We start from the raw sequence: 26,153 nt of genomic DNA on the forward strand, positions 1-26,153 counted from the left end.
CAGACAAGAGGCTCCACCCACAATGTTTATTGGGTGTGTGGGGGCGGGGCTGAGCAGACAAGAGGCTCCACCCACAATGTTTATTGGGTGTGTGGGGGGGCGGGGCTGAGCAGACAAGAGGCTCCACCCACAATGTTTATTGGGTGTGTGTGGGGGGGCGGGGGCGGCGTTTGTGATGTCATTCTATGCACTATTACCAATATGTCTACTGGGAGACTGGGGTTATGCATGTTGCCTGCATTTCACGCCGACCTGTTTGTATTTTGTATACCTACGTGTAACGATAACGAACTGCTCTGCTTTGTAGACGCTCGTTTAGACTTTTTTGGGGGGTAAATCTATGACATACTGCCTTGCCTGGTTTGCCAAATGTATTTTTATATAATGATGGACTCAGAAAGAGTGACATGTGTTTGATAGTACAGTACGTTTTTGTTTAATATTATCTCGTGTAAGTTATATTAATGTAGCAGACCTTGCATTAGAATCTTGGGACTCTCTGGAAACTTGGTATCTCGTGTATAAACCCACCCCCATAGACATATATAAAGGCTAGATGACTCACCCGCGCTACTGGCCAATGGAGACAGACGTTGCCACATTGTGGCCATCTTGCCACAGGCAGCACGCCCACTCATAACATGAATGTCTATGGTGCATGTACTATTGAAATAACCATAGCTTGCAAAATGTTTTACAAACATTATTAACGTGGCTATGATTCAGGATGCTTGGACATGTTATTTTCATTATAAGTATGCAGTATGATAACTACATCTGACGTTTATAACAAACCAAACCATTTGAAAATCGGTTGAAAATTGAGCAAGCTATGGTTATTTCAATAGTACATGCACCATAGACATGCATGTTATGAGTGGGCGTGCTGCCTGTGACCCACACGGGAGACTCCGCCTTGCACCATCTAGTTATATCTATCTATGCCCACCCCTACCTTAACCTCATTGGACCTCACACCCCAGCAGTGGACACAGTGCATGAGATACCAGGTTTTTAGAGAGTCCCGTTAGCCTTTGACTGAAAGCGAACGAAGAGGAGAATAAAATCAAACGGAAGCTGAAGTCAAATTTGACTTTACTTTTTTGACAATAATATTTATGTGCAGCCAGGAGTGACTGCAGTCATTAATTCTTTAACCACATTTATTAATACGCAGTAGAAACAAAATCACACGTAGCACTCATTACTTCTGGAACTCTGGTGCTAAGAATATTTATAGCCATTTATCAACCCTCTGACTTTTTACAAAATGCCAAATTAATCATCTCCGGTTAAATGACTTTTGGATCAGACTTTACACACAGGATGTTTTTTTCCTCTATGTACAAATCTATGGAGTAATATTTAATACCTTGAATGTTATAATAAACGATAGGATATTTTGAAATCAACCATATAAAGTGCTGTTCAAATCTTGCCATTGCATTGTTTTCCCTCGTTTAAGGACTTTTTTCTTTTTTACATTCTTTATGATTCCACTTCCTCAACCTGGAAGCTGATAGTGCAACTAGCGTCTTCAAGATTCCATAACGCCAGACCTTCCTGCTGTATTTACACAGCAAGTCTCTCGTTTGAAACAGAGCACACAGGTAGACTTGCTGCCCCACATTTCTATAGAAATAAAAAAGAAAATGACATTTACAGACCGAATACCCATATTCTCGATTCATTCCCAAACCAAAGTGTACAAACATTTACATTTTAACACATCCTTACTTTAAAGAGAAATTCCATTAAACTCAGAATGCGGCATAACTGGCTAACTCTCTCGATGTGGTCGAGCTAGACGTCATGATGACACACAGCTAGACGTCATAATGACACGTAGCTCTACCCTCGCTGTCAAAGAACAACGGATGGCTCATTTGAATTTCCCCTGATACCTCGATCAGGTTCCCACTCTCTCCCAAGTGAAGGAGTAACCAGAAGTAAAGCTTGCTCTCCCCTCATTGTGTGCGTGTTCGTCCGCCCCTTTTGGCCTCAGTGTAGTCCTTTGTGAAGCAGGAAGCTGGAGCATGTGCAGTAGTGCTATAATCTCTGGCCTGCTGATATGTACAGAGGTGGCTACAAGCTCGTTTCTACTCTGTAGTAAAGCAACGTTTCTACAAATACACAAGAGAATTCCCCTTTAAAAGAAACGCCGCTTTGCTACTCATTCTAGCTCCAGCGCTATTTCCAGCCGTGGAAGAGCCGTCTGCAGTCTCCCCACCGTCTTGTCTTTCTCTGTGATCCCAGGCAGGTCACGGAGCAACAGATGCTCCAGATTCCTTTAACAATTAACAGAAATGTTTCATTGTCATAACATATTAGGACAGTTTAAATTTTTTTAGATCATTCTATTTATAACACTTATCTACCCACCCCCTCCCTGGCAATCTGAAAACAACTCTTAAAAAAGGAACACACCAACATTATGGGAAGTCTTCTCCAGAGTCAAAGAAGAAGATTGATACCAATTTCCTCTCCGTGCGTTCAGTAGAAAGATATCTGGCTGGGGCGCCCGAGTGGCGCACTGCATACAGCACTACGGTGCAACACGGCCGACCCGGGTTCGACTCCCGGACTCGGTGATCTTTGCCGAAAGATCTCTTTGCCGATCCATCTCTCATTCCTCCTCTCTCTCTCTCTCTCTCTCTCTCTCTCCTCCTCTCTCTCTCTCTCTCTACCGGACTGCCCGGTCGCAAAAATCAATAACCTACAAAAACATAACTAAAAAAAAATATATCTGGCTGCAAGTGGATCAGCTAGCCTAGCCGTTGGCCAAAAACACCTCTCCCGGAGTTTTTTAAGCTAGGCTACTGGTCCGTATCCACTTCTATTCATTTGTGCTAAGCTAGGCTAGCTTGCAACCACATAGCTTTCCACTGACTGAACACACGGAGAGGAAATTGGTATCCATCTTCTTGTCCAACTCTGCAGAAGGCAGTAAGCGCATTTCCCATAATGTCGGCGTGTTCCTTTAAGTTCATAGATAAAACGTTATGTTACAGATACAAGATAAAACCTCTGAGATTATCTCTCTCCGTGTCTGTTATGATTCAGTCCCTGTTAACAATATTCTGAAATGAGATTGCAACAAAGGAAACCTACTTGAGTTTGTGCAGCGAGATGAGCCCCTTATCCGTCACATTTCCGCAGGACACCACCTCCATCGTGTGCAGACTCTCCTGTAGATGCTCTATGGCGCTCAGCCTCTCCAGGCATGTGTCCTCGATGTAGATGCACTTGTTGAACTTGATTTCTTCAAGGTGTTTCAAACCATCTGGAAGGATAAACAAAAACAGCGAACATTGATATCGAAGCATGAAAACACTCCCAAGCTAAAGCACGCTCAGCTCCGGGGCAAAAGGGTACACTGTGAACTCTAGTCCTGGGAAGTGTTTTGAGTGCCGTTGCCAACGAGGTAATCAGTTTAGGAAAGATGTACTTTCACCCCCCGCCTTTCTCCTCCGATTAACATGGAGTAAGATAATAAGTATCTAATTTTCAGCTGCTTTTCAGAGAATACACAATAAATGCCAAACCAGGCTGTTAAGATTAAAATGAGATCTGAATCCAATCAAGCATGCACTTGCTGAAGACAAAACTGAAGGGAGAATGCCCCCAAGAACAAGCAGGAGCTGAAGACAGCTGCAGTAGAGGCCTGGCAGAGCATCACCAGGGACCAAACCCAGCGTCTGGTGATGTCTATGGGTTCCAGACTTCAGGCTGTCATTGACTAAAGGATTTGCAACCAAGTGATAAAAGTGACTATTTGATTTACGATTGTTAGTTAGTTACATTTGGTCCTTTTAAATACCCTCAAATTAAAGCTGAAAGTCTGCACTTAAAGCGCATCTTGATTGTTTCATTTGAAATCCATTGTGGTGGTGTACAGAGCCAGAATGATGAACATTGTGTTGATGTCCAAATATTTATGGACCCGACTGTACATCTGTTTAACATAAAATTGTGTAAAAAGCCTCCTTTGTTTTTGCCTTTTCATCAGCCCTCTTTTCTCTCTCGTATATTTAAAATGGTAAATGGCGCGTTTATATAGCAGCTTTTATCCAAAGCGCTTTACAATTTGTTCCTCACATTTTACCCATACACGCCAACAGCAGAGGCAACCATGCAAGGTGCAAACCTTCTCATCGGAAGCAGTTAGGGGGTTAAGTGTCTTGCTCAAGGACACTTCGACATGTTGCCTGGGAGGAGCGGGAACCTCCGGATTACCAGGCGACTGCTCTACCTCCCGAGCCCACTGTTGCCCCTATTTAGTCTTACAACAGGCTCCTCACTCCAATCCCATGTAACACAAACACACACACACAGGGGGAGGAGGGAGGATGGGTTACAAGGGAGAACAGTCGTCACGCCGTTTTAAACACTGACCTAGATGGTCGAAGCCCTTGTGCATGATGCAGGCCTCCGTGGCGTCGATCCCCTGGATCTTGTAGCGGCCCAGGGGACCGGTGGGCAGCGCGTTGTAGTCGCGGTGCCAGCGGTCGAAGCCCTGGAACCTCACTTTGGCCCCACATCTCAGGAGCCACTCGGCCGCCGCGCGGTCCGGACCGATGGCCTTGATCCGCTCATAGTCCACCCTGCGGACATCAGCAGACAGAGCGGACATCAGCAGACAGAGCGGATATCAGCAGACAGAGCGGATATCAGCAGACAGAGCGGATATCAGCAGACAGAGCGGACATCAGCAGACCGACTAGTAATTAAGGCCGATTTATCACCGATTAGATTAGATTCAAATGTATCGTCACCGTACAGTACAACGAAAAGACGTTTGGCATCCAACCAGAGTGCAAATGTAACTGTAAAGTGCAATAATATAATATACAATGTACAGGTGATTGAACTGGGTATATTAATATATAAATTAGTACTACGGAGTATAGTACTAATCAGATGCATGTACATAGTTGTAGTATTAATATATGTACAGTGATACAGGTATATTCAATGTATGTACATAAACTACACCCCCTCCCATAATAATGAATGGAGGTGTACTAAGGTAGAAAATAGTGTTCCTATGAAACTGCTCACAGCAAGGTCTCTCCGGGTCATGATTTCTTCAAAGATAAATATTTGTTCAAACCATGTACCTTATCAAAGCTATACAAACACAGCCACTGATTATACTGTATGCAGCTATGATATGGGAATTTACCATTTAACTGTCATGTCTGTGACGTACATGTATGATTGCTCGAGTGATTGATTGAAAACTTTATTTAACAGATTGCAGAATGGGTACAATACAGTACGGCTCAATACAGACAATTGTTAAGGGGTCCCCCATTTTCAATTCATCATGACATTTATGACATAGATATACAGTACTGTTTACATCCATGAAGCTCCCACTCACTCTCAATTAAACAGCCAGGCAAATGTATTGTTACAGTCAGTAAGCTACTCTAGCAATAGTAGTAGTAATAATAATAATAATAATAATAATAATAATAATAATAATAATAATAATAATAATAATAATAATAATAATAGTAATAGTAATAGTAGTAAATTAGTAGGTGCAAATATGAAGGTCGATTTGTCACCTGTTGAAAACTGCGTTGAGCCAGCCCCAAAACTGTCTGCTGCTCCCTTTCCTCTGCGACAGAGCAGTCTGTACTGCCTTTGCTAAAATCCTCATATCTCAGTCCTGGACAAATATATAAACAATATCGTACATTCTTGGTTTAGTATTGCCACAAAAAAAACAATCAAATGAATAAATGTCCGCGTTGTAATCTAAAAATAGAGGCATTCTCACCTGTCCTCCACCCGTCTGTTTACATGGGAACACGGCCATGGCTGTGACCTTCGACCCCTTTACGTACTGAAAACGTGCCCTGCTATTGGTCACGTCAGACTGCGTAACGCGTCATGGGGGCGGAGTTACTTATTCCACACAAGTCGGACCAGTCTGACAGCACCGACATGGACCGTGGAGGTGACACACAAACAGAACATGGAAGACAACAAGTGTATCATGAGTTTATTTGTAAAACGACGAATGTAATCTTGAGTGTCATTCTCAAGATTCAGAGATGATGATTCGGACGCTAAGCGGCACTACCGCTGCGTTATTTGCAGCACAACCAAAACGGCCAAAGAGCATTATTATGACAAGACATCTGCACAGGTGAGTACAGAACACAAGGAAACTATAGTTTCTGTTTCTGTTATCTGTTTCCTTGACAGAACAGACAACACTGACTGACAGCACACGAGGTAAACTAGTAATCTTGTTCAACCAGACTAACGATCTGCCTTTATGACCACCAGTGAGTCTGTTACCGGCTACTTTTGCAATCTTCTAAACGGGGATAAGGCAAGGAATCACAGCTGATCTCTGCATGCATTAGAACACGATCAAGTTCAAGTTCAAGTTTCTTTATTAGTTGTCATACAGAAATACAGGTTACTTTTGAACATGAACTCATCGCCAAGGAGCAATCTGCACAACGTTTAGTCTTTTTTGCCACCGTATTGATAGCCTATCAGTGAGCTGGATGCAATCCTACCTGGAGGGGAGAGAACAGATGGTAGAGGTAAACGGTACTCTATCCCCCCCCCTCACAGTGAGCTGTGGTGTTCCACAAGGAAGCATACTAGGACCGCTACTCTTCCTAATTTATGCAAATGACATGTCGTCAGCCTGTGACTGCAACTTGTTCCTGTTTGCGGACGACTCAGCCCTGCTGGTCTCTGACAAGAACAAATTGCAGGTTGAAAAAACCCTCAGCACGGAACTAGGCAAAATCTGCATATGGCTCGCTGATAACAAACTATCATTACACATGGGCAAAACAGAGTCCATTCTCTTCGGTTCAAATAACAAACTCAGCAAGACCGACGGCTTCTCAGTTACAGTGGGTGACAATATTGTCACAAGGAAAGACGAAATTACCTACCTGGGTTCCATCCTAGAGGCAAATCTTTCCTGTGACAAAATGGCATCCAATGTAATAAAAAAAGTCAACCAACGAACTAGATTCTTGTACCGGATCTCCTCTCTGGTAAACAAGAATACCCTGAGGACTCTGGCAGGAGCACTCATTCAAGGGTACTATGACTATGCATGCACCTCATGGTACCAAAGCACCTCAAAGGCGCTTAAAACAAAATTACAAACATCACAAAACAAACTGGTCAGACTACTACTTGACCTGAACCCCAGAACCCACCTCACCCCTGCCCACTTTGCCAACCTAGGATGGCTTAGAGTAGACGACAGAGTACAGCAACTTGCAATGGGCCTGGTCTACAAGATACACTATACGACCGGGGTGCCCATGTACATGTCAAAATACTTCCCAAAGGTCAGTGAATACCACAACCACTACACCAGAGGAAGCTCAACAAATCATGTTAAACCCAGATTCGGCTCAAACAAGGGACTAAACACGTTTCGCAATTATGCCACAACAATGTGGAACGCCCTACCCAAAGCTGTAAAGGAATGTGAATCCCTGCCCACATTCAAAACCGCCCTTAAAGAGCACCTACGGGAGGCTGCAATTCGAAACTGGCCACCGTAAATGCCCAAAACCCCCACCACCTCCTAATAGACAGTCTCCTCCCCACCGCATGTATATATTCCCTCCCCGCCGTATGTATATTCCCCTCCCACCCACCCACCCCCTCCTAATGTACAGTCCCCTCCCCATCATATGTATATACTCTGTCAGGATCTAGGGGTAACAGTACTGTATATTTGAATACCGCCTATGTCACAAATGTATCAGTACTAAATACCTATATGTCCCTATGCCATAAATGTCATGTATGTTATGTATGTCATAAATGTCTATATGAATTGAAAATGGGGGACCCTGATGGAAACAAGACAAACGTCTTTCTCAGGTCTGCATCCCCTTAACAATTGTATGTATTGAGCCGTACTGTATTGTACCCATTCTGCAATCTGTTAAATAAAGTTTTCATTCATTCATTCATTCATCCACACTAAATTATGTAATCTGCTGCACATATAAATAACTTGTGCAGCATTTAATAATAATAAAAGCAAAGTTGCTCTTATCCTGGTACATGTGTAACGGATGGTATCGTGAAGCGCAGTCAAGAAGAGCTGGGGTGAGTAGCGGTGCTATGGGTTAAACTCACTCTCACATCCTCAAAAGACGCATAAACCCATTACTTAGAAGTGAATTCACATCTTGGTATAGCGGTCTGTGTTGCTGCCCGCGGTGTGGGAGACCGGGGTTCGACTCCCACTCGGGGCATCGAAGTTTGAGGTGACGTTGTCACAACCGTTACAATGGTGCCGTGACCCGGATGCCCTGGGTGGAGTGAGTTTAGGGGGGTGAGTGTAACGGAGGTACCACAGTCTATCCACAGTCACGAGGGACATCAAGTGAAGTGGCTGTGGACGTTAAGCGGTACTGCAAGTAAACTCACTCCCCAGAGGCATCCAGACCCAATAGCAAGAAGTGGATTCACCTCTTGGTATAGCGGTCTGTGTTGCTGCCTGCGGTGTGGGAGACCGGGGTTCAACTCCCACTCGGGGCATCGAAGTTTGAGGTGACGTTGTCACAACCGTTACAATGGTGCCGATTGACCCGGATGCCTTGGGTGGAGTGGAGTGAGTTTGAGAGGGTGAGTGTAACGGATGGTATCGTGAAGCGCAGTCAAGAAGGGCTGGGGTGAGTAGCGGTGCTATGGGTTAAACTCACTCTCACATCCTCAAAAGACGCATAAACCCATTACTTAGAAGTGAATTCACCTCTTGGTATAGCGGTCTGTGTTGCTGCCCGCGGTGTTGGAGACCGGGGTTCGACTCCCACTCGGGGCATCAAAGTTTGAGGTGACGTTGTCACAACCGTTACACATGTTGCAGTGATATGATGAATTGAAAATGGGGGATCCTGATGTAAACATGACGAAAGTCTTTCTCTGGTCTGTCTGCATCCCCTTAACAATTGTGTGTATTGAGCTGTACTGTATTGTACCCATTCTGCAATCTGTTAATAAAGTTTTCAATCAATCAATCAATCAGTGTAGCCCGGAATCCGGATGCTGTTGAACCACCTAAGTAGTTACTAGATCTTAAACTCAATAGCACCGTATGACCTCGTCCCTGACTCCCCTAAGCGAGATTTCAAACTGGTACCACCCTACCTGTACATCCCCTCCCCTCCCTCTCCCATGCTGCTATGACACCTGACTTCCGCCAAAGGGATTAATAAGACCACTTGATTTGACTTGAAATCTGATAATAGCATGCAGGTTGTTTTCTTTCTCCTCTAATTAATTCTAGGCTTATATACATTTGAAGAAAGGTGTCACTCCTTTCCCATTAAGCTAGCCAGGTGAGGCTGGTACCTTTTTAGATTCCTCGGCATCTCTAGTTTCAGATTATATCTACATATTGACTGTAGCACTAATGTAGAGACTGAAAGGGCCTCTGAAAATCTATGATGTCAACCGTTTCCCAATATTATTATTTTTGCCTGGCAACTGGCGCCCCCTAGCGGATGGTAAACGGCACTGTAACCTTGTCAAAAAGCACCCCAACGGTTCAAGTTTAAGAGGGCGAGAGAGAGAGTGTGTGTGTGTGTGCGCGTGTGGACTCATTATCCTTAAAGTTGCTGTTTATGTTCATTTAGGATGATATCTTACTGGGCCTTTTGGTGACTTTGTATGGAGTCAAGAAAATTGCAATAGTACTAATTGGTCATAGGCCAAGGAAGATTGAGCCCAATACCAGCAGCCTAGTGCAGCTGTGCAAGTTGTTACAAGTTCTGCCAGTTATGGAATTAAGAAACAAAGTCACACAAGCCCTTATTTACGCCTTGCCTATTTTCCCCCTCAACATATTATCATTGGTGGTTGAGGAGGTGTACACTGCAACGTCATCCTCCAGATAGTTGATGATAGTTAGACTCGATGATGAGTGTGTAACCAGCTCCCTCATGGCCAGTAGAAGAGGTCATTATAGGCTTTTCTATATACTGTACCCGCTAGAGAAGCACTGATACAATACCAGGCTAAAACAGAGTATTGGAGAATATCTATAACATTAAAATCCAATATCGGGAGCCACGTGGAACGTGTCATAAATGAAAGAAAGGCAGGTTAGATGATATAGCCACTGCCAGCCGAGCGAATGGAGAAAATGATCTCAAAATTGATTAGCTATATAATCGCTTTTGTCCAATGACCACAAACTGATTAACATTACTGTTTAACATTTGTACTCTGTATCAACTTATACTTAAAGTTAAAGGATAACTTAGACGCTATTTGCAGTCTGTCACATAGAGACCATCATTTCACTGATCAGTTCAGTATTGAGCTACAATTTCCCTGCAGGTTCTCACTGGGCTACAATAACAGACAATGGGCAATCATAAATCCTTTGCGTAAATGGTACATTGTGCATTTATATAGCGCTTTCATCCAAAGCGCTTTACAATTTGTTCCTCACATTCACTCACACATTCACACACCGACGGCGGAGGCAACCATGCGAGGTGCCAACCTACTCATCGGGAGCGATTAGGGATTAAGTGTCTTGCTCAAGGACACTTCAACATGCTGTCCGGGAGGAATGGAACTGGGAACCTCCGGATTACCAGACGACTGTTCTACCTCCTGTCACCCAAAAACAACAATAAATGTGCTTTTCCAAGACAGGAAGCTCAGGGTGTATTCTTTATTTTTTTAATTAAAAATTTTCTTTCTGTTTTTCTCCCCGTCCCAATTTAGTCATTGTGCCAATTCCCCCCCTCTCCTACCTGTTTGTTGTGCGCATGTTCTCCTACTGGTCAGTACAAGGGAACCCTGAAGTCATCCGCACGCTTCCTCCGACACGCGCAGCGACAGCCAGTGACTCTCTTCTCACCTGGCAGCGAGGAGTGGACTCTCATTGGTGAAGCGTAACGCGTGGGAGGTCACGCTGCCTTCATCAAGTCCTGCCTCCGCTGAGCAAGCGTCCAGACCTGACCTGTAGGCGTCGCTGTCTACAACGCCAGTTTCCCACCCACGACTTGCCCTCCCCCTAACCCAGCCAAATGAGTTAGTATAGCGATCAGCCCAAGCCCCAAGCAATGCTGACTCCGGGAGTCGAGACCGCAGCCTCTTGCATTGGTGACAAGCGCAATCTCCGCTACGCCACCTGACCGCCCTAGCTCAGGGTGTATTCTTACCAGTCTCAGTTTGCTCTCCTGTGAAATGTATCACAATCTGACTATATATATATATATCTACGACTAGTGTGGAAGTTTACAGTGTGTAGTGGGGTCAGCAAAATAGTTCTGTTTCAAATGGAACTGTTGTTTCAACATTCGGATTGCGATACATTTCACAGGAGAGCAAATTGAGACCGGTAAGAATACACCCTGAGCTGCCCGTCTTGGAAAAGCACATTACGGAATGTGGATGCTTTTAAGAAGGGCCTCAAAACTCATCTTTTTAATAGAGCCTTTTGTTGATTTTTATAAAAAAAAATAGTTCCACACATTTTATGTTCTTTTACCAGTTTTATTTATTCTATGTTTGTCTTACTCTGTTACTAGTTTTAGTGTTCTTTTGACTCTTGCTCGTTTTTATGTTCTTTTAAAATGTAGCGCTTTGAGATTTGCTCCACAATTATAAAGCGCATTACAAATCAAATATATTATTATTATTATTTATCGTTGTTTTTGCAAAGGATTTACGTTTGCCCATTGTCTACTATTGTAGCCCATTGAGAGCCTGCAGGGAAATTGTATCTGCAGTGAAATTGGTGCATACCTATTACTACAGCTAGCCTACAGGTACATTATTAAAGGTGGTATTGGTTCATACCTATTACTACAGCTAGCCTACAGGTACAGTATTAAAGGTGGTATTGGTGCATACCTATTACTACAGCTAGCCTACAGGTACATTATTAAAGGTGGTATTGGTGCATACCTATTACTACAGCTAGCCTACAGGTACATTATTAAAGGTGGTATTGGTGCATACCTATTACTACAGCTAGCCTACAGGTACATTATTAAAGGTGGTATTGGTGCATACCTATTACTACATCTAGCCTACAGGTACATTATTTTTTTTTGATCCACTTTTTCTCCCATTTTCTATATTTTCTCCCATCCCAATTTCGTATCATCCAATTCAACCCTCCCCTGTCACGAACGCTGTTTCTTGCCTCCCACAAGCCGGCTGCAATGTGGACTAAGTCATACATAGCACAAGTCCCCTCCGGTACTTGAGGTAACAGCAGTCGCATCTTTTCACCTGCGCAGCTCGATCTCTCAGTGGCGAGGAGTAACGCGTGGGAGGCTCACGCTGCCCCCGACACTTCCTGATTCTACTGCGCAGGCGCACCAACCGACCTGTAGGAGTCGCTGTCCACAACGCCCGATCCCCACCCATCAGTTTCCCACCCCCTAATACGGCCAATGTGTATTAGTATGAACGACCAGCTAAACTGAAAGCAATGTGGAGCGCTGGGCTCGAACAGGCGAGCCCAGCGTCTCCGCATTCGTGGCGAGCGCCTTGCCCACTACGCCACGTAGCCGCCCGCCTACAGGTACATTATTAAAGGTGGTATTGGTGCATACCTATTACTACAGCTAGCCTACAGGTACATTATTAAAGGTGGTATTGGTTCATACCTATTACTACAGCTAGCCTACAGGTACAGTATTAAAGGTGGTATTGGTGCATACCTATTACTACAGCTAGCCTACAGGTACATTATTAAAGGTGGTATTGGTGCATACCTATTACTACAGCTAGCCTACAGGTACAGTATTAAAGGTGGTATTGGTGCATACCTATTACTACAGCTAGCCTACAGGTACAGTATTAAAGGTGGTATTGGTGCATACCTATTACTACAGCTAGCCTACATGTACATTATTAAAGGTGGTATTGGTGCATACCTATTACTGTAGCTAGCCTACAGGTACAGTATTAAAGGTGGTATTGATGCATACCTATGACTACAGCTAGCCTACAGGTACAGTATTAAAGGTGGTATTGGTGCATACCTATTACTACAGCTAGCCTACAGGTACAGTATTAAAGGTGGTATTGATGCATACCTATGACTACAGCTAGCCTACAGGTACAGTATTAAAGGTGGTATTGATGCATACCTATGACTACAGCTAGCCTACAGGTACAGTATTAAAGGTGTATTGGTGCATACCTATTACTACAGCTAGCCTACAGGTACAGTATTAAAGGTGGTATTGATGCATACCTATGACTACAGCTAGCCTACAGGTACAGTATTAAAGGTGGTATTGGTGCATACCTATTACTACAGCTAGCCTACAGGTACATTATTAAAGGTGGTATTGGTGCATACCTATTACTGTAGCTAGCCTACAGGTACAGTATTAAAGGTGGTATTGGTTCATACCTATTACTGTAGCTAGCCTACAGGTACAGTATTAAAGGTGGTATTGGTTCATACATATTACTGTAGCTAGCCTACAGGTACATTATTAAAGGTGGTATTGGTGCATACCTATTACCTCAACTACCCTACAAGTATGAGGTCATCATGAGGTCATCATCACACACTTGTCGCTCTCGACGCCGCTAACCTGGCGCTTTGTCCCTCAGTGCGTACGACGTGGCTGTGGTGGGCGCTGGCATCGTGGGCCTGGCTACGTCCAGAGAGCTCATCCTACGACACCCGACACTCAGCTTCATCCTGCTGGAGAAGGAGAAACAACTCTGTAAGTTCCTGGTCCTGACTTTGGGCTGTTTTCTCCACGAAAGAAATTCGAAGGCGACTAATAAGTCATAGATTTTTGGGAGACTAATAGATGGACAACATTTTTTTTAAGGCAAGGTGCAAATGAGGTATGAATGTAGTGCAAATCTCTTTAATAAATAGATGAATATAATGTAGTGTTAAAGTGTCTAAAGTGAGTGTTAAGGTGAGTGTTTGTTTAAAGTGAGTGTGTGCATGTGGATGTGTGTGCAGTGAGTGTAGATGGATGGGTTGATGTTACATAGTCATTGAGCATCCTGATGGCCTGGGGATAGAAGCTCCTTCTGAGTCTATCTGTACTGGCCATGAGACTCCGGTAGCGCTTGCCTGACCGCAGCAGTGCAAAGAGGCAGTTTTTTTTAACCTTTTATTTTACCAGGTAGTCACTTGAGATCAAATATCTCTTTTTCGAGCAACAGCTGTTTGGGTGACTAGAGTCTTTGGTTATTCTCTTAGCCTTGGCCCTGCAACGCTTGTTATAAATGTCCTGGGAAGCCCACCTCCAGTTGTGTGTTTGGCTGATCGGGCCACTCTCTGTAGTCTGCTGCGGTCGTGTGCGGTGCTATTCCCTGTTCTCCATTCATGTTCTAAACACTGGTGTCTGGTAGGATCTTGCCAGGAAATTCATCTAGCACACAGGAAGTGATGTGTTTTACATGACGAGCAGCAACATCAGTTTATTTGGAATTAATAGAATATTAACTCAGTAGTTAACATTAATGAATAGCAGATTAACTCAGTAGTTAGCATGAATGAATAGAAGACTAACTCAGTATTTAACATGAACGAATAGAAGACTAACTCAGTAGTTAAATTAATAAATAGAAGTTTAAATCGGTTGTTAACACAAGTTTTCAAGATGGAAAGCAAGTCAATACAGTGCAAAACTACAACGGCAATGACCACTTATCACCAATAGATGTCGCCAAAATAAACAAGAGGATTGTAAGGATTGTAGCTTCTGTCATTCTATCAAGTCTCCATCTTTTTCTCTTTATCTCCTATCGCCAGCCATCCACCAGAGTGGACACAACAGTGGGGTCATCCACAGTGGGATCTACTACACGCCGGGGTCCCTGAAGGCCCGCCTGTGTGTGCGAGGGGCCACGCTCGCCTACGAGTACTGTGAGAGAAAAGGGCTCCCCTACAACAGATGTGGAAAGGTCCGTCTTGTTGTTTCAACCGCTGTGTTTGCTTAGGTTAATGATCAGATTCAGACTCGCATTCAGAAAACTTTATTGATCCCACGTGGGGCAATTCATTTGTAGCTTTGCACGAGTAACAAAACATTTTAACGACAACGATATCCAATGTAATAAAAAAAGTCAACCAACGAACTAGATTCTTGTACCGGATCTCCTCTCTGGTAAACAAGAATACCCTGAAGACTCTGGCAGGAGCACTCATTCAAGGGTACTACGACTATGCTTGCACCTCATGGTACCAAAGCACCGACAGACGACAGAGTACAGCAACTTACAATGGACCTGGTCTACATGATACACTACACCACTAAGGTACCCATGTACATGTCAAAATACTTCCCAAAGGTCAGTGAATACCACGACCACAATGCCAGAGGGAGCTCCACAAATCATGTTAAACCCAGATTCGACTCAAACAAGGGACTAAACACGTTTTGCAATTATGCCACATCAATGTGGAACACCCTACCCACAGCTGTAAATGAATGTGAATCACTACCCACTTTCACAACCACTCTCAAAGAGCACCTACGGGAGACTGCAATTCGAAACTGGCCCCTGTAAATGTCCAAACCCAACCCCCTCCAATGTACAGTTTCCCCCCTCCCCCCCACTCCACCCACTCAACCACCTCCAATGTACAGTTTCCCGCCCCACCTACCCAACCCCCCACCCCACCTAGCCAACCTCCTCCAATGTATAGTTTCTTCCCCCTCAAATGTATATACTCTCTTTTTAGACTCCTTTTGTACACATAAACAGTACTGTATATTTGTAGATTTGGTATGTCATAAATGTCTAGATGCAATGCAACAGTACTGTTGACTACCTGTATGTCATATATGTTATGATGAATTGAAAATGGGGGACTCTGATGTAAACAAGACGAAATTATTTCTCTGGTCTGCATCCCCTTAACAATTGTGTGTATTGAGCTGTACTGTATTGTACCCATTCTGCAATCTGTTAATAAAAATGTCAATCAATCAACAACAACAGCAACAACAACATTCCATGATATACACTGTCCAGTAAAACAGACAATTAGGTGTATAGGCTACTTAAAGTGACTACTGTCTGAGTTTAAAAGTCTGATAGCCGAGGGGATAAAATATTTAGAGTAACGGTTGGTCTTACTCAAAGGAACGTCATAACGGCGGCCAGAAGGTAACAGAGAAACCGCTGAGACATAGCATGGAGAGGTTGGTTACTGATGCTCATCGCCGTCTTGACCACCTGGTCCGTCCAGAGAGAACATAGGTCTCTCTGTTTGACTCCAATTATTTTGGAGCACACTCTTAACTATGTTCTGTAGGCTGTTCTTATCTTTAAAGTTTAATAGATAGACCACTGAACCAACAGATAAAAGAAAATGTTAAGAGGCTTTCAATAAAATAACCATAAAAAGTACTCCGGATCTAACATTAAAAGAGTGCAGCTTTCTCAACAAGTAGATCCTCTGCTGACCTTTTTTAACAATGGACTCTGTATTTATGTTGAACTTCTGTTTACAATCAAACACAGTTCCCAGATATAGACCACCGCAACACTTTCGGTGTTTTCAGCTCATGGGAGAGCGCAGGGGGATAAAATGAATGCATGTTGATGAAAGCCTTGACGTAAGTGGTTGTAGCTAGTCGGCTATGGGCTTTTAAATTATCTAAATAATGTGAGCCATTTAATAAAGGCTTTTTAAAATTTGTAGAGATGCCTTGGACTTCAACTTTTTATAACTATAATGGATCCTACCCCAGATTTAATCCAAAGAGCACCTACTGAAACACAAAACCAAGAATGCTGTAGCCCTCTCCATATCCTCTTTTAGATACGGCTATGGGGGTGTTGGAGACATGATCCAATAGACTTTGTTATACGCCCGAGTCTCCTGAACACGGAGAGTTCAATCCCAAGTCGATCAGCACTTTCAGCATACGTGTGTCCATGTGTCAATACTCAAAATGGTGCTAGCCTATGACAGCACAAAAAAAAATAAAAAATAAAAAAAGTATCAGTAACACTGACGAGACAATATTAAAGGTCATATCAGTAAGATATTTGATTGTTTGGAACGAGAACCATTTAGACTCGGACCAAGTTCACGTTTGTGGAATAAGCATGTCATAGCACCGTTTTAACGGTCTAAATGGTTCTCGTTCCAGGCAATCAAATATCTTACCGATATGACCTTTAATATGGCCTTGTCAGTGTTACTGAGGATGTTGTTGTGTAACCGTGTAACACAGAAACTAATTTCCAGCAACCATTTGTTACCCGCCAATTGCACCTTGTGTATACCGTTTACTCTTACTCATAGCATATATTCAGATTCTAATTAATTATTGTTTGTAACCGATAGACCCCCATCTGCACCTTTGTTTGCACTGTTTATTTTTCTCATATTGTTATATTCAGAGTTAATTATATTGTTTACACTGTTTATTCTTTCTCATATTTTTATATTCAGATACAATTTTATTGCCTATATTTATGTATTTCTCTACTATTACCCTGCCCATGCCTGTACCTCCCCTCCCCCATGCTGCTATGACAACCCTAATGGGATCAATAATGATATAATCTAATGCTGCTGCGGTCAGGCAAGCGATACCGGAGTCTTAAGGCGAGCACAGAAAGACTCAGAAGAAGCTTCTATCCCCAGGCCATCAGGCTGCTAAACGAACAATAAACACTATGCAACAACCATCAAATGCACACAGCACACACACCCACACGCACACACTCACTTAAACCACACAAACACACTTTATATTTATTGATAAAGGATTTGCACTACAACTCGTACACCTACTGTAAATTGTACCTAAATTGCACCTCATCCCATTTCTGCCTTGCACTATATAGTATTGTATTAGTACACTGCACAGTATTGTATATTATATGGTAACTCAGTTACGTCTATTCTGCATCGAACATTGTACATATGTCTATACTGAACACTGTGACCTCATTTTTTTTTTACTTCTAATTTACATGCTATACTATGTTATTTTATTTCATACTTATCTTGTCTTGCACAGTCTCTGGAGCGTAACAGTAAGAAGCATTTTGTATAAAAGTATTCTGTACTTCTGTATGACAACTATTAAAGAAACTTGAAACTTGAACTTGTTATTCTGATCAGATATGTAAGTGTAACGGAGGTCCCTGAGTATATCCCCAGTCACGACGATGGACTTCAAGTGTTGTGAAGTGACTGTGGCACGTAGCGGTACTGCAAGTAAAACTCACTCCCGCTTAAAAAGGCATCCAGACACATTACCAAGGAGTGAATTCACCTCTTGGTATAGCGGTCTCTAATGGCGCCCGCGGCGTGGCCGACCCGGGTTCGACTCCCACTCAGGGCATGTCAAATAAGACCAGTGACGCATGTATCGACATGCTTACTGTTGTAGTGAAATAGTTGTACTGATTCAGATGTTTCTGTTCCTCCAGCTCATTGTTGCAGTGGAGCAGGAAGAGGTCTCTAGACTGAAGGCTCTATATGATTCAGATGTTTATGTTTCTGTTCCTCCAGCTCATTGTTGCAGTGGAGCAGGAGGAGATCCCCAGACTGAAGGCTCTATATGAGCGCGGCCTGGAGAACAACGTGCGCGACCTGAGCATCATAGACGCCAAGGGGATCCGAGAGAGAGAGCCGTACTGCAGGGTAGGACCGCGCAGCTTGCGGCTTGCGGCTTGGAAGTTCATGAACTACTGTAGGACCAACCAAACAGTATATATATAGACCGTTCCGAACTTCAAACATAAACATCCTGAATTGGTGCAATTTTATTATTTCCTGTTGCCGTGTTTGCTAATACAATAGCTGACGGGGAATAAACGTGGACCTAATGTTAACCCTTTCACTGCCACACTACAGAAGGTTAACCCTTTACTATCACACTACCGACGGTTAACCGGTAAAGGGTTAACCGTTTGGTAGTGTGGCAGTGAAAGGGTTAACTAGCAACACAATGGACCTATCTCAAGCCCCTCCTTATTTTCTTGATCCCCCAATCACAACCATAACAGGGTATCTGCGGGGTATTAAAAAATGTCAATTCTCAATTTAAGTCTTAAATTTCATTTGCACAGGTATTACATTTGGGGGGGGGGGGGGGCTGTCAAGAGATTAAATAATATAAAATATATGAAATGTTTTTGTATTCAAGTGGTTGTTTTTTGTATGGAATGTGCAAGAATTTAAATTGGTGCGCAAATGTAGCCGCCAGTTCAGTGTCGCTATGTGTTTATTCATTTTTTTGCTAGTATGGTCGTGAAATTGGTATAAAACTTTGCTCTTTTACTGTTTGCATATACCCTATATAACAGAGGGCGGGGCTTGAGATAGGTAAATAAATTACATTGAAAAGGTCTATACGGAGGTAATACACAAACACCATCAAGTTTCAACACATTAAAAGGATGGTCCACATTTTAAGAAGCCCTTCTGATTCGTCACAAACTGTGACTCCCGTCATTCCATCCAAAAACCACTTGGTGGTTTTGGTTTTTGAGATATTGGAAGAAGGAAAATATTAGCATTTATTAAAATAATAGTCAATAATATGAACTTCCAGACATGGCCTCTACGACACTCCAGCATAGTGTTTATACAGTATCTTAGACAGGGTCTTCATAGCCTCTCCTTCCAGGGTATCATGGCCTTGGACTCTCCCTACACTGGCATCGTGGACTGGAGGATGGTCGCGCTCCAATACGGCAAAGACTTTGAAGAGGCAGGTGGTACCGTGGTAACGGAATCTGAGGTCAATGACATCACCGTGATCAAGGAGAGCCCAGCTGGTAGCAATGAAGGTAATGAACAAACTCTGCTCTGTGTGCACTACTGTGGCACCACACCAAAAGAGTAGTCACTCTCAATTGCTGTAATTCCTCATTGGCGTGTATTGTGCTCTACCATTTTTCTTTTACAGGAATGAAATATCCAATAGCTATCAGAGATACAAAGGTAAGGCATAAATAAGGTGAGTGTAAATAGACTGAATTTATATATATACTGTATACATATATATGCATATATATATATATAGCGCTTTTATCCAAAGCACTTTACAACTTATGCCTCACATCCACACATTCACACACCGACGGCGGAGGAGACCATGCAAGGTGCCAACCTGCTCATCGGGAGCAGTTAGGGGGTTAAGTGTCTTGCTCAAGGACACTTTGACACGCTGCCCGGGAGGAGCCATAATCGAACCAGGAACCTGAACCTGAACCTGATTACCAGACGACCAGCTCTACCTCCTGAGCCACTGTCGCCCTGTGTGTGTGGGGGGGGGGCGTGTGTGTGTGTGGGGGCGGGGGGCGTGTGGGCGTGTGCACATGTGGGCGTGGGGGCATGTCGAATGGAGAAAATGAGATGTTCTGAAGGTCCTCATTCTTTCATGTTTACATTCCTGCACCGCTCTGCATTGTTCTCATTCCTGGCGTGGTCTCCGCGGCTCCATGGCTCTCTGTCCTGCAGGGCCGCGAGGTGAGGTGCCGCTACGTCCTGACCTGCGGGGGCCTGTACTCGGACCGCCTGTCCCAAATGTCTGGATGCAGTCCAGAGCCCAGGATCGTGCCCTTCAGGGGAGACTATTTGGTCCTGAAGCCAGAGAAGCACTATCTCGTCAAGGGGAATATATACCCTGTAAGTTGTCAATACAAGAGCCGTTTTTGTTATTCGGTTGCTATGTAAACAGAATGACTCGTGGAGAGAGAGAGAGAGATTGTGTGGGGGGTGTAGGGGGGGGGTTAGCCAATCTATGAATGGAGATATTTTAGTTTTTAGCTACAAGGACACTTCAGAAAATAAAAGGTTATTATTTAGCAATATAATACTATAATAATGCAACTACTCAAGTTTCAAGTTCAAGTTGTTTTATTTGTCATGTCATTATTGTACATTACAGTGAAATGCTTGGTTTTGTATGAGCCCCCCGGGAATGTGCTTCATACAGTAAAAAAAGTTAAAAGAATAAAGTCCAAAACACTATACAAAATATACAATATACAAACTAAAGTACAACCTAAAGTACAAAATGCAAACTTTTTTCTTTTTTAAATGCAAAAAATTGGTATGGATGTAGTGCAAATATTTTTGTAATAAATAGATAAAATATGGTGTAGTGTTAAAAGTGTTTAATGTGTCTAAAGTGAATGTTAAAGGTGAGTGTTTGTTTAAAGTGAGTGTGTGCACGTGGATGTGTGGACACGTGGATGTGTGTGCAATGAATGTAGATGGCTGGGTTAGTGTTGAGTCATTGAGCATCCTGATGGCCTGGGGATAGAACTGTAACTAACTGCAATGCAACTCTTCAATTAGAACAAGGGGCGTTTACCCCCTTCACTGAAACTATTGTAACATTGTCTAATGATGACAGTGAAAAGGGACTATACTAATGCATACAGTACCTGTATACTTCCTGTTTCCGATGCTTCACTTGACCTATCTGAAGCCCCGACCCCTCTCTTCTTGATGTGGACCATCCCTTTAATGTGCCAATGGTCTTTGACGTATTACCTCCGTATAGACCTTTTCTTTTTTTTTATCCACTTTTTCTCCCATTTTCAATTTTTCTCCCATCCCAATTTCGTATCATCCAATTCAACCCTCCCCTGTCTCGAACGCTGTTTCTTGCCTCCCACAAGCCGGCTGCAATGTGGACTAAGTCATACATAGCACGAGTCCCCTCCGATACTCGAGGTAACAGCAGTCGCATCTTTTCACCTGCGAGGCGCGATCTTTCAGCGTCAGGGGTCTGCGCTTTGGAGGGGCGCCGCCCCCATCGCTTCCTGATTCTGCTGCGCAGGCGCACCAACCGACCTGTAGGAGTCGCTGTCCACAACGCCCGATCCCCACCCATCAGTTTCCCACCCCCTAATACTGCCAATATGTATTAGAATGGACGACCAGCTAAACTGAAAGCAATGCGGAGCGCTGGGCTCGAACAGGCGAACCCAGCGTCTCCAGTATTCGTGGTGAGCGCCTTGCCCACTGCACCACGTAGCCGCCCCCGTATAGACCTTTTCAATGTAATTGACCTATCTCAAGCCCCACCCTCTGTTATAGTTGTGATTGGAGGATCAGGAAAAGAGGGCGGGGCTTGAGATAGGTCAATAGTATTGATATACAGCTTGCCTTTTTTTTTTTTTTTCTAGGTGCCCGACCCCCGTTTCCCCTTCCTGGGAGTTCACTTCACCCCTCGCATGGATGGGAGCATCTGGCTCGGTCCCAATGCGGTCCTGGCCTTCAAGAGGGAGGGCTACAGGGTCTACGACTTCAGCCTCCGCGACTTCGGAGATGCACTGTCCTTCAGGTACTGTGCAAAGAACCATATCATATCACATATCATATGTCACTGTTCTCATTTCTGCATTTGATTAAAGGGGGATGCCACAGATTTTTTTTAGAATTCACATGTGTTTCTTCCTGTGCCCCAAGACGGTCGGGTCATAGAATGTTTGTGTGAGCTCCGAAATGAGGTTTTAATTCTGGTTCAGCCCTTATAGTGATAGAATATAAATCGCATTTGGGTGTAAGAGCTCACACAAACATTTGATGGCCTCACGAGGTCAGAGCCCCATTCATTGTCAATGGAGCACGCCCAGATTTGTACATCCCAGTGACATCACCGATTGGAGGGATCTCTCTCTCTGATTCCTATAGCTTGAGAAGAGAGTGGAGCATGTTCACAAATACTGACTGAACCGTCCCGGGGCTCAGGAAGAACGTACGTGAATACTCTAAATGGGTGACATTCCCGTTTAAAGTTCTTTTATAACAAAAACACTGAAGGTGAAACCATGTTGGGTTATTTATTTACAGTGAATTGTACTTTTAATCTCAATGGAATACTCACATTTAGTAACCTGCTCCACTGGAATACTCACATTTAGTAACCTGATCCACTGGAATACTCACATTTAGTAACCTGCTCCACTGGAATACTCACATTTAGTAACCTGATCCACTGGAATACTCACATTTAGTAACCTGCTCCACTGGAATACTCACATTTAGTAACCTGCTCCACTGGAATACTCACATTTAGTAACCTGATCCACTGGAATACTCACATTTAGTAACCTGCTCCACTGGAATACTCACATTTAGTAACCTGATCCACTGGTAGTCCAGCTTGTGGTTATTTTGCCTACAAACCCCATAGGATATACAGTTAAATTACTAATTTAAATGTATTGTTTATTATTTTATATATTTTTTTACTCTTTTTTTATTTTTATTATTTATGTATTATATTTATATTATTTATCAAAATAATCACTGTCGTCATCTACAACCGTTGTGTCAAGATGTTTAAGTTCAAGCATGTTTTTGAGTAATCATTTATGTATCTAATTTAAAAGGCTGTAATCTGATTACTGTTGTTTACTTACAGTAACTAACAGATTAGTTGCCCTAAATCAAATCAGATTACAGTAATCCCATTACCTTTTACTCTCAACCCTGTTGATGTAATCCTTGTGTTAATCTTTTCTCTGTGTGACAGGGGGCTCCAGAGACTGGTGATGAAAAACATCAAGTTTGGACTTGGTGAGATGTACAGAGGAGTGTTCATCGGCGCGCAGGTCAAACTCCTACAGAGATACATCCCTGAACTCTCTTTGAGTGATGTGCTCAGGTAGGGGCCATTCAATTAGCCTAGATCTACAAAGAACTGTTTTTTTCAAAATATGTGTACAGTAAATTATAGAAATTCACATGAACTAATTAGGAAGGAAAAAACATAAAAAAATACATTAAATTACAGCACAATCCAGTGCAATCGGAGCTGTTTTTGTAACTTTTTTTCTGTCTTTATTTATTTTTCTTTCTTTCTTTTTCTCTCTTACTTTCTTGTTATTTCTCTCTCTTTCTATATCTCCCTCCCTCTCTCTCTGTTCAGGGGTCCTTCAGGAGTCAGGGCTCAAGCTCTGGACCGGGATGGGAACCTGGTGGATGACTTTGTGTTTGACGGTGGTGTGGGAGACGTGGCCGGCCGGGTCCTCCACGTCCGAAACGCCCCGTCGCCCGCCGCCACCTCCTCCCTGGCTATCGGGGAGATGATCGCAGACGAGGTGGAGAGACGCTTTGCCTTGTAGAGCTTTGGTCCTTGACCTGTTTCACCCCCGGGGGCCCCGAAATCAGAACTTCAGACTGGTTCTGGGACCCAGACTTATCGAAACATGGCACTGCTGTCCGATGAAAATCGTGTATTTTCTTTTTTGTGATACATTTTTATTTTTGTATTTATTGCAGCAAGACTACGTTCAAAAATTAAGTTTACTTTCATGAAAAGGAAAACGAAAAAACAAACGACAATAAAAAATATCCAACAAAGATTTACATAACTAGAGAAAAAAATATTCATAATAATTTCATGGAACAAAACTTCCTTGGTACCAAATAAGTTCTTTGTATAAAGTTATAATTAATCTGTTGATGTTTGGTCTGGATTTCTAGATCATGCCATACTAATATCTTCGACCAAACATCTGCCCATTCAAAGTCTGGATCTAGTTCCAGAATGTCGGCCCTCCATAAGGTGTCCAATGCCAGAGATTTATAAGAGTGTTGAGCGATGAAGCAGAAAATAGTGTATTTTCATAAAGTTTTTAGAAGAACGGAGGGAATTCTTGTTTTCTAGTTGACCCCCCCCCTCCCCCCCACATATTTTTGTATGTACAGCACTGCATTTGAATGGTCTTCCTGAGAGCTAGGCTCATGTCACTACTCCAGTCATTAACCGCTTCAGCTCTTGGGGTAACTACTAACTAGCCGCCACAGCGCCGCAGGCCAGCGCGCTTCCACCAGCTGTGTGCACTGCAGGCAAGCTAGGGCTCTTGTTGCAGCTAAAAGGTACGGGTCGGGCCTACCTTTACAGCCCGCCCCACTTGCCAGTCATCTTGACGAGTCCAAGCAGGCACCGGTATCTGCCAGACTGCCCCGGGGGCGGCGGTGTGCATAACTGAGAGGCCCTTCAAGCAGTCAGTTTTGATGAAATAGACGCGGCGATGACATAGACTACATTTTATAGTTTGTAAATACTAAAGTAAACGGAAAATGAGTCTGAACCTGAGTCTGAAAACTTGGAACTTCGAATATTAGGGGTTAGGAATGTGATTCAGTCATACATTCTGTTGATTATGAACAGAATACCGTCCTAATTTATTCAATGACATTTTTGGGGGGAAAGTCATCTGCGCCTAACCTGCACCGTGAAATATCTTGATTGTTTGTAGGGGTGGAGGTTAGCTATTCTGACAGTACAGCTGTGAGGTAGTTCTTCACTTGAGTATTGTTATTTTATGCTTCTTTCTTTAATATTTTCTTTTAACTTAAACTACCGTTCAAAAGGATACAGTATATCCCACTTTTTACTCCACAATGTTTAGTTTACTGTATAATAGAACCTGCATTTGCAAAGTAAACACTGATGAAAACGGTTTACCATATGAAACTGTACTGTATGATCTGTAAATTAAAATAATGATATTTCCCACTTCTGATTAGTTCCAATTTCAAGTGGAACCAATCAAAGCAAACACAACCAACAAGAGCACTGACCCTTTTAGCTTAAACTAATGCTTCAGAGATTTGGTAGTCTTTGGCACTATATCAAAAAGCAGGGTAGCCGGACCAGCACTCACAGGTTCAATGTTTTTTAATGGCAGCCTGAATAAATAGCAGACATGTTTCGGACAATGTCCTTCTTCAGTGATATGGCTAGTCTTTGGCACTGAAATACCAAAGTATTATGTTGAAAATGTACATAATGTCACATAAGAATATTGTATGGGGGATTTTGCTTTTTAAATCTATTCTGTTGGGACTGAATGCAGCTTTTTAAACTAACCAGACTCGGTGGTTAAGAGAGGTGATGCAGCATCTAAAGCTTGAGAAGCTCAGACTCACAAATAGAGTCTCCTCAGACAAGTTTGGTAAAGTATGGAGTCCATTTATGGACTATATTAAAGTTAAGTTGTTCACCCCCAATTTCTTAATGTGTAGCAGCTGCTGATTTGTGTTTTTTTTTTTTTTTTTTTTTTTTTTTTTTTTTTATTGGATGTGTGTTTTATGTTGGGAAAGAATATGGAAAAGTTAAAATAATTTTTTTTTAATAAATCTATTGGCGCATTTCCACTTTTCCTTAAAGGTGTATTCTACTCAA

The 26,153-nt window shown here is 42.9% G+C and overlaps 2 protein-coding genes across 2 annotated transcripts; one reads left to right on the plus strand and one right to left on the minus strand.

Moving 5' to 3' along the window:
* Window positions 1-1,081: 1,081 nt before the first annotated feature.
* Window positions 1,082-5,840, minus strand: dmac2l (distal membrane arm assembly component 2 like). The gene is made up of 5 exons (XM_084309870.1): window positions 5,792-5,840; window positions 5,577-5,680; window positions 4,396-4,604; window positions 3,112-3,283; window positions 1,082-2,288 (listed from the first exon to the last, which is right to left on the minus strand). Exons 2-5 carry the CDS (start codon window positions 5,669-5,671, stop codon window positions 2,174-2,176), a joined length of 591 nt encoding a protein of 196 aa, XP_084165996.1. The 5' UTR covers window positions 5,672-5,680; window positions 5,792-5,840; the 3' UTR covers window positions 1,082-2,173.
* Window positions 5,841-5,963: 123 nt separating this feature from the next.
* Window positions 5,964-25,997, plus strand: l2hgdh (L-2-hydroxyglutarate dehydrogenase). The gene is made up of 10 exons (XM_084310705.1): window positions 5,964-6,163; window positions 13,612-13,727; window positions 14,777-14,928; window positions 18,506-18,637; window positions 19,626-19,788; window positions 19,908-19,942; window positions 20,462-20,629; window positions 22,141-22,298; window positions 23,493-23,624; window positions 23,889-25,997. The coding sequence occupies exons 1-10, from the start codon at window positions 6,069-6,071 to the stop codon at window positions 24,082-24,084; spliced, it is 1,347 nt and encodes a 448-aa protein (XP_084166831.1). The 5' UTR covers window positions 5,964-6,068; the 3' UTR covers window positions 24,085-25,997.
* The last annotated feature ends 156 nt before the right edge of the window (window positions 25,998-26,153 follow it).

Source organism: Notolepis coatsorum (assembly GCF_963971535.1).
Source record: "Notolepis coatsorum genome assembly, chromosome: 3".
Classification (NCBI taxonomy): Eukaryota; Metazoa; Chordata; class Actinopteri; order Aulopiformes; family Paralepididae; genus Notolepis; species Notolepis coatsorum.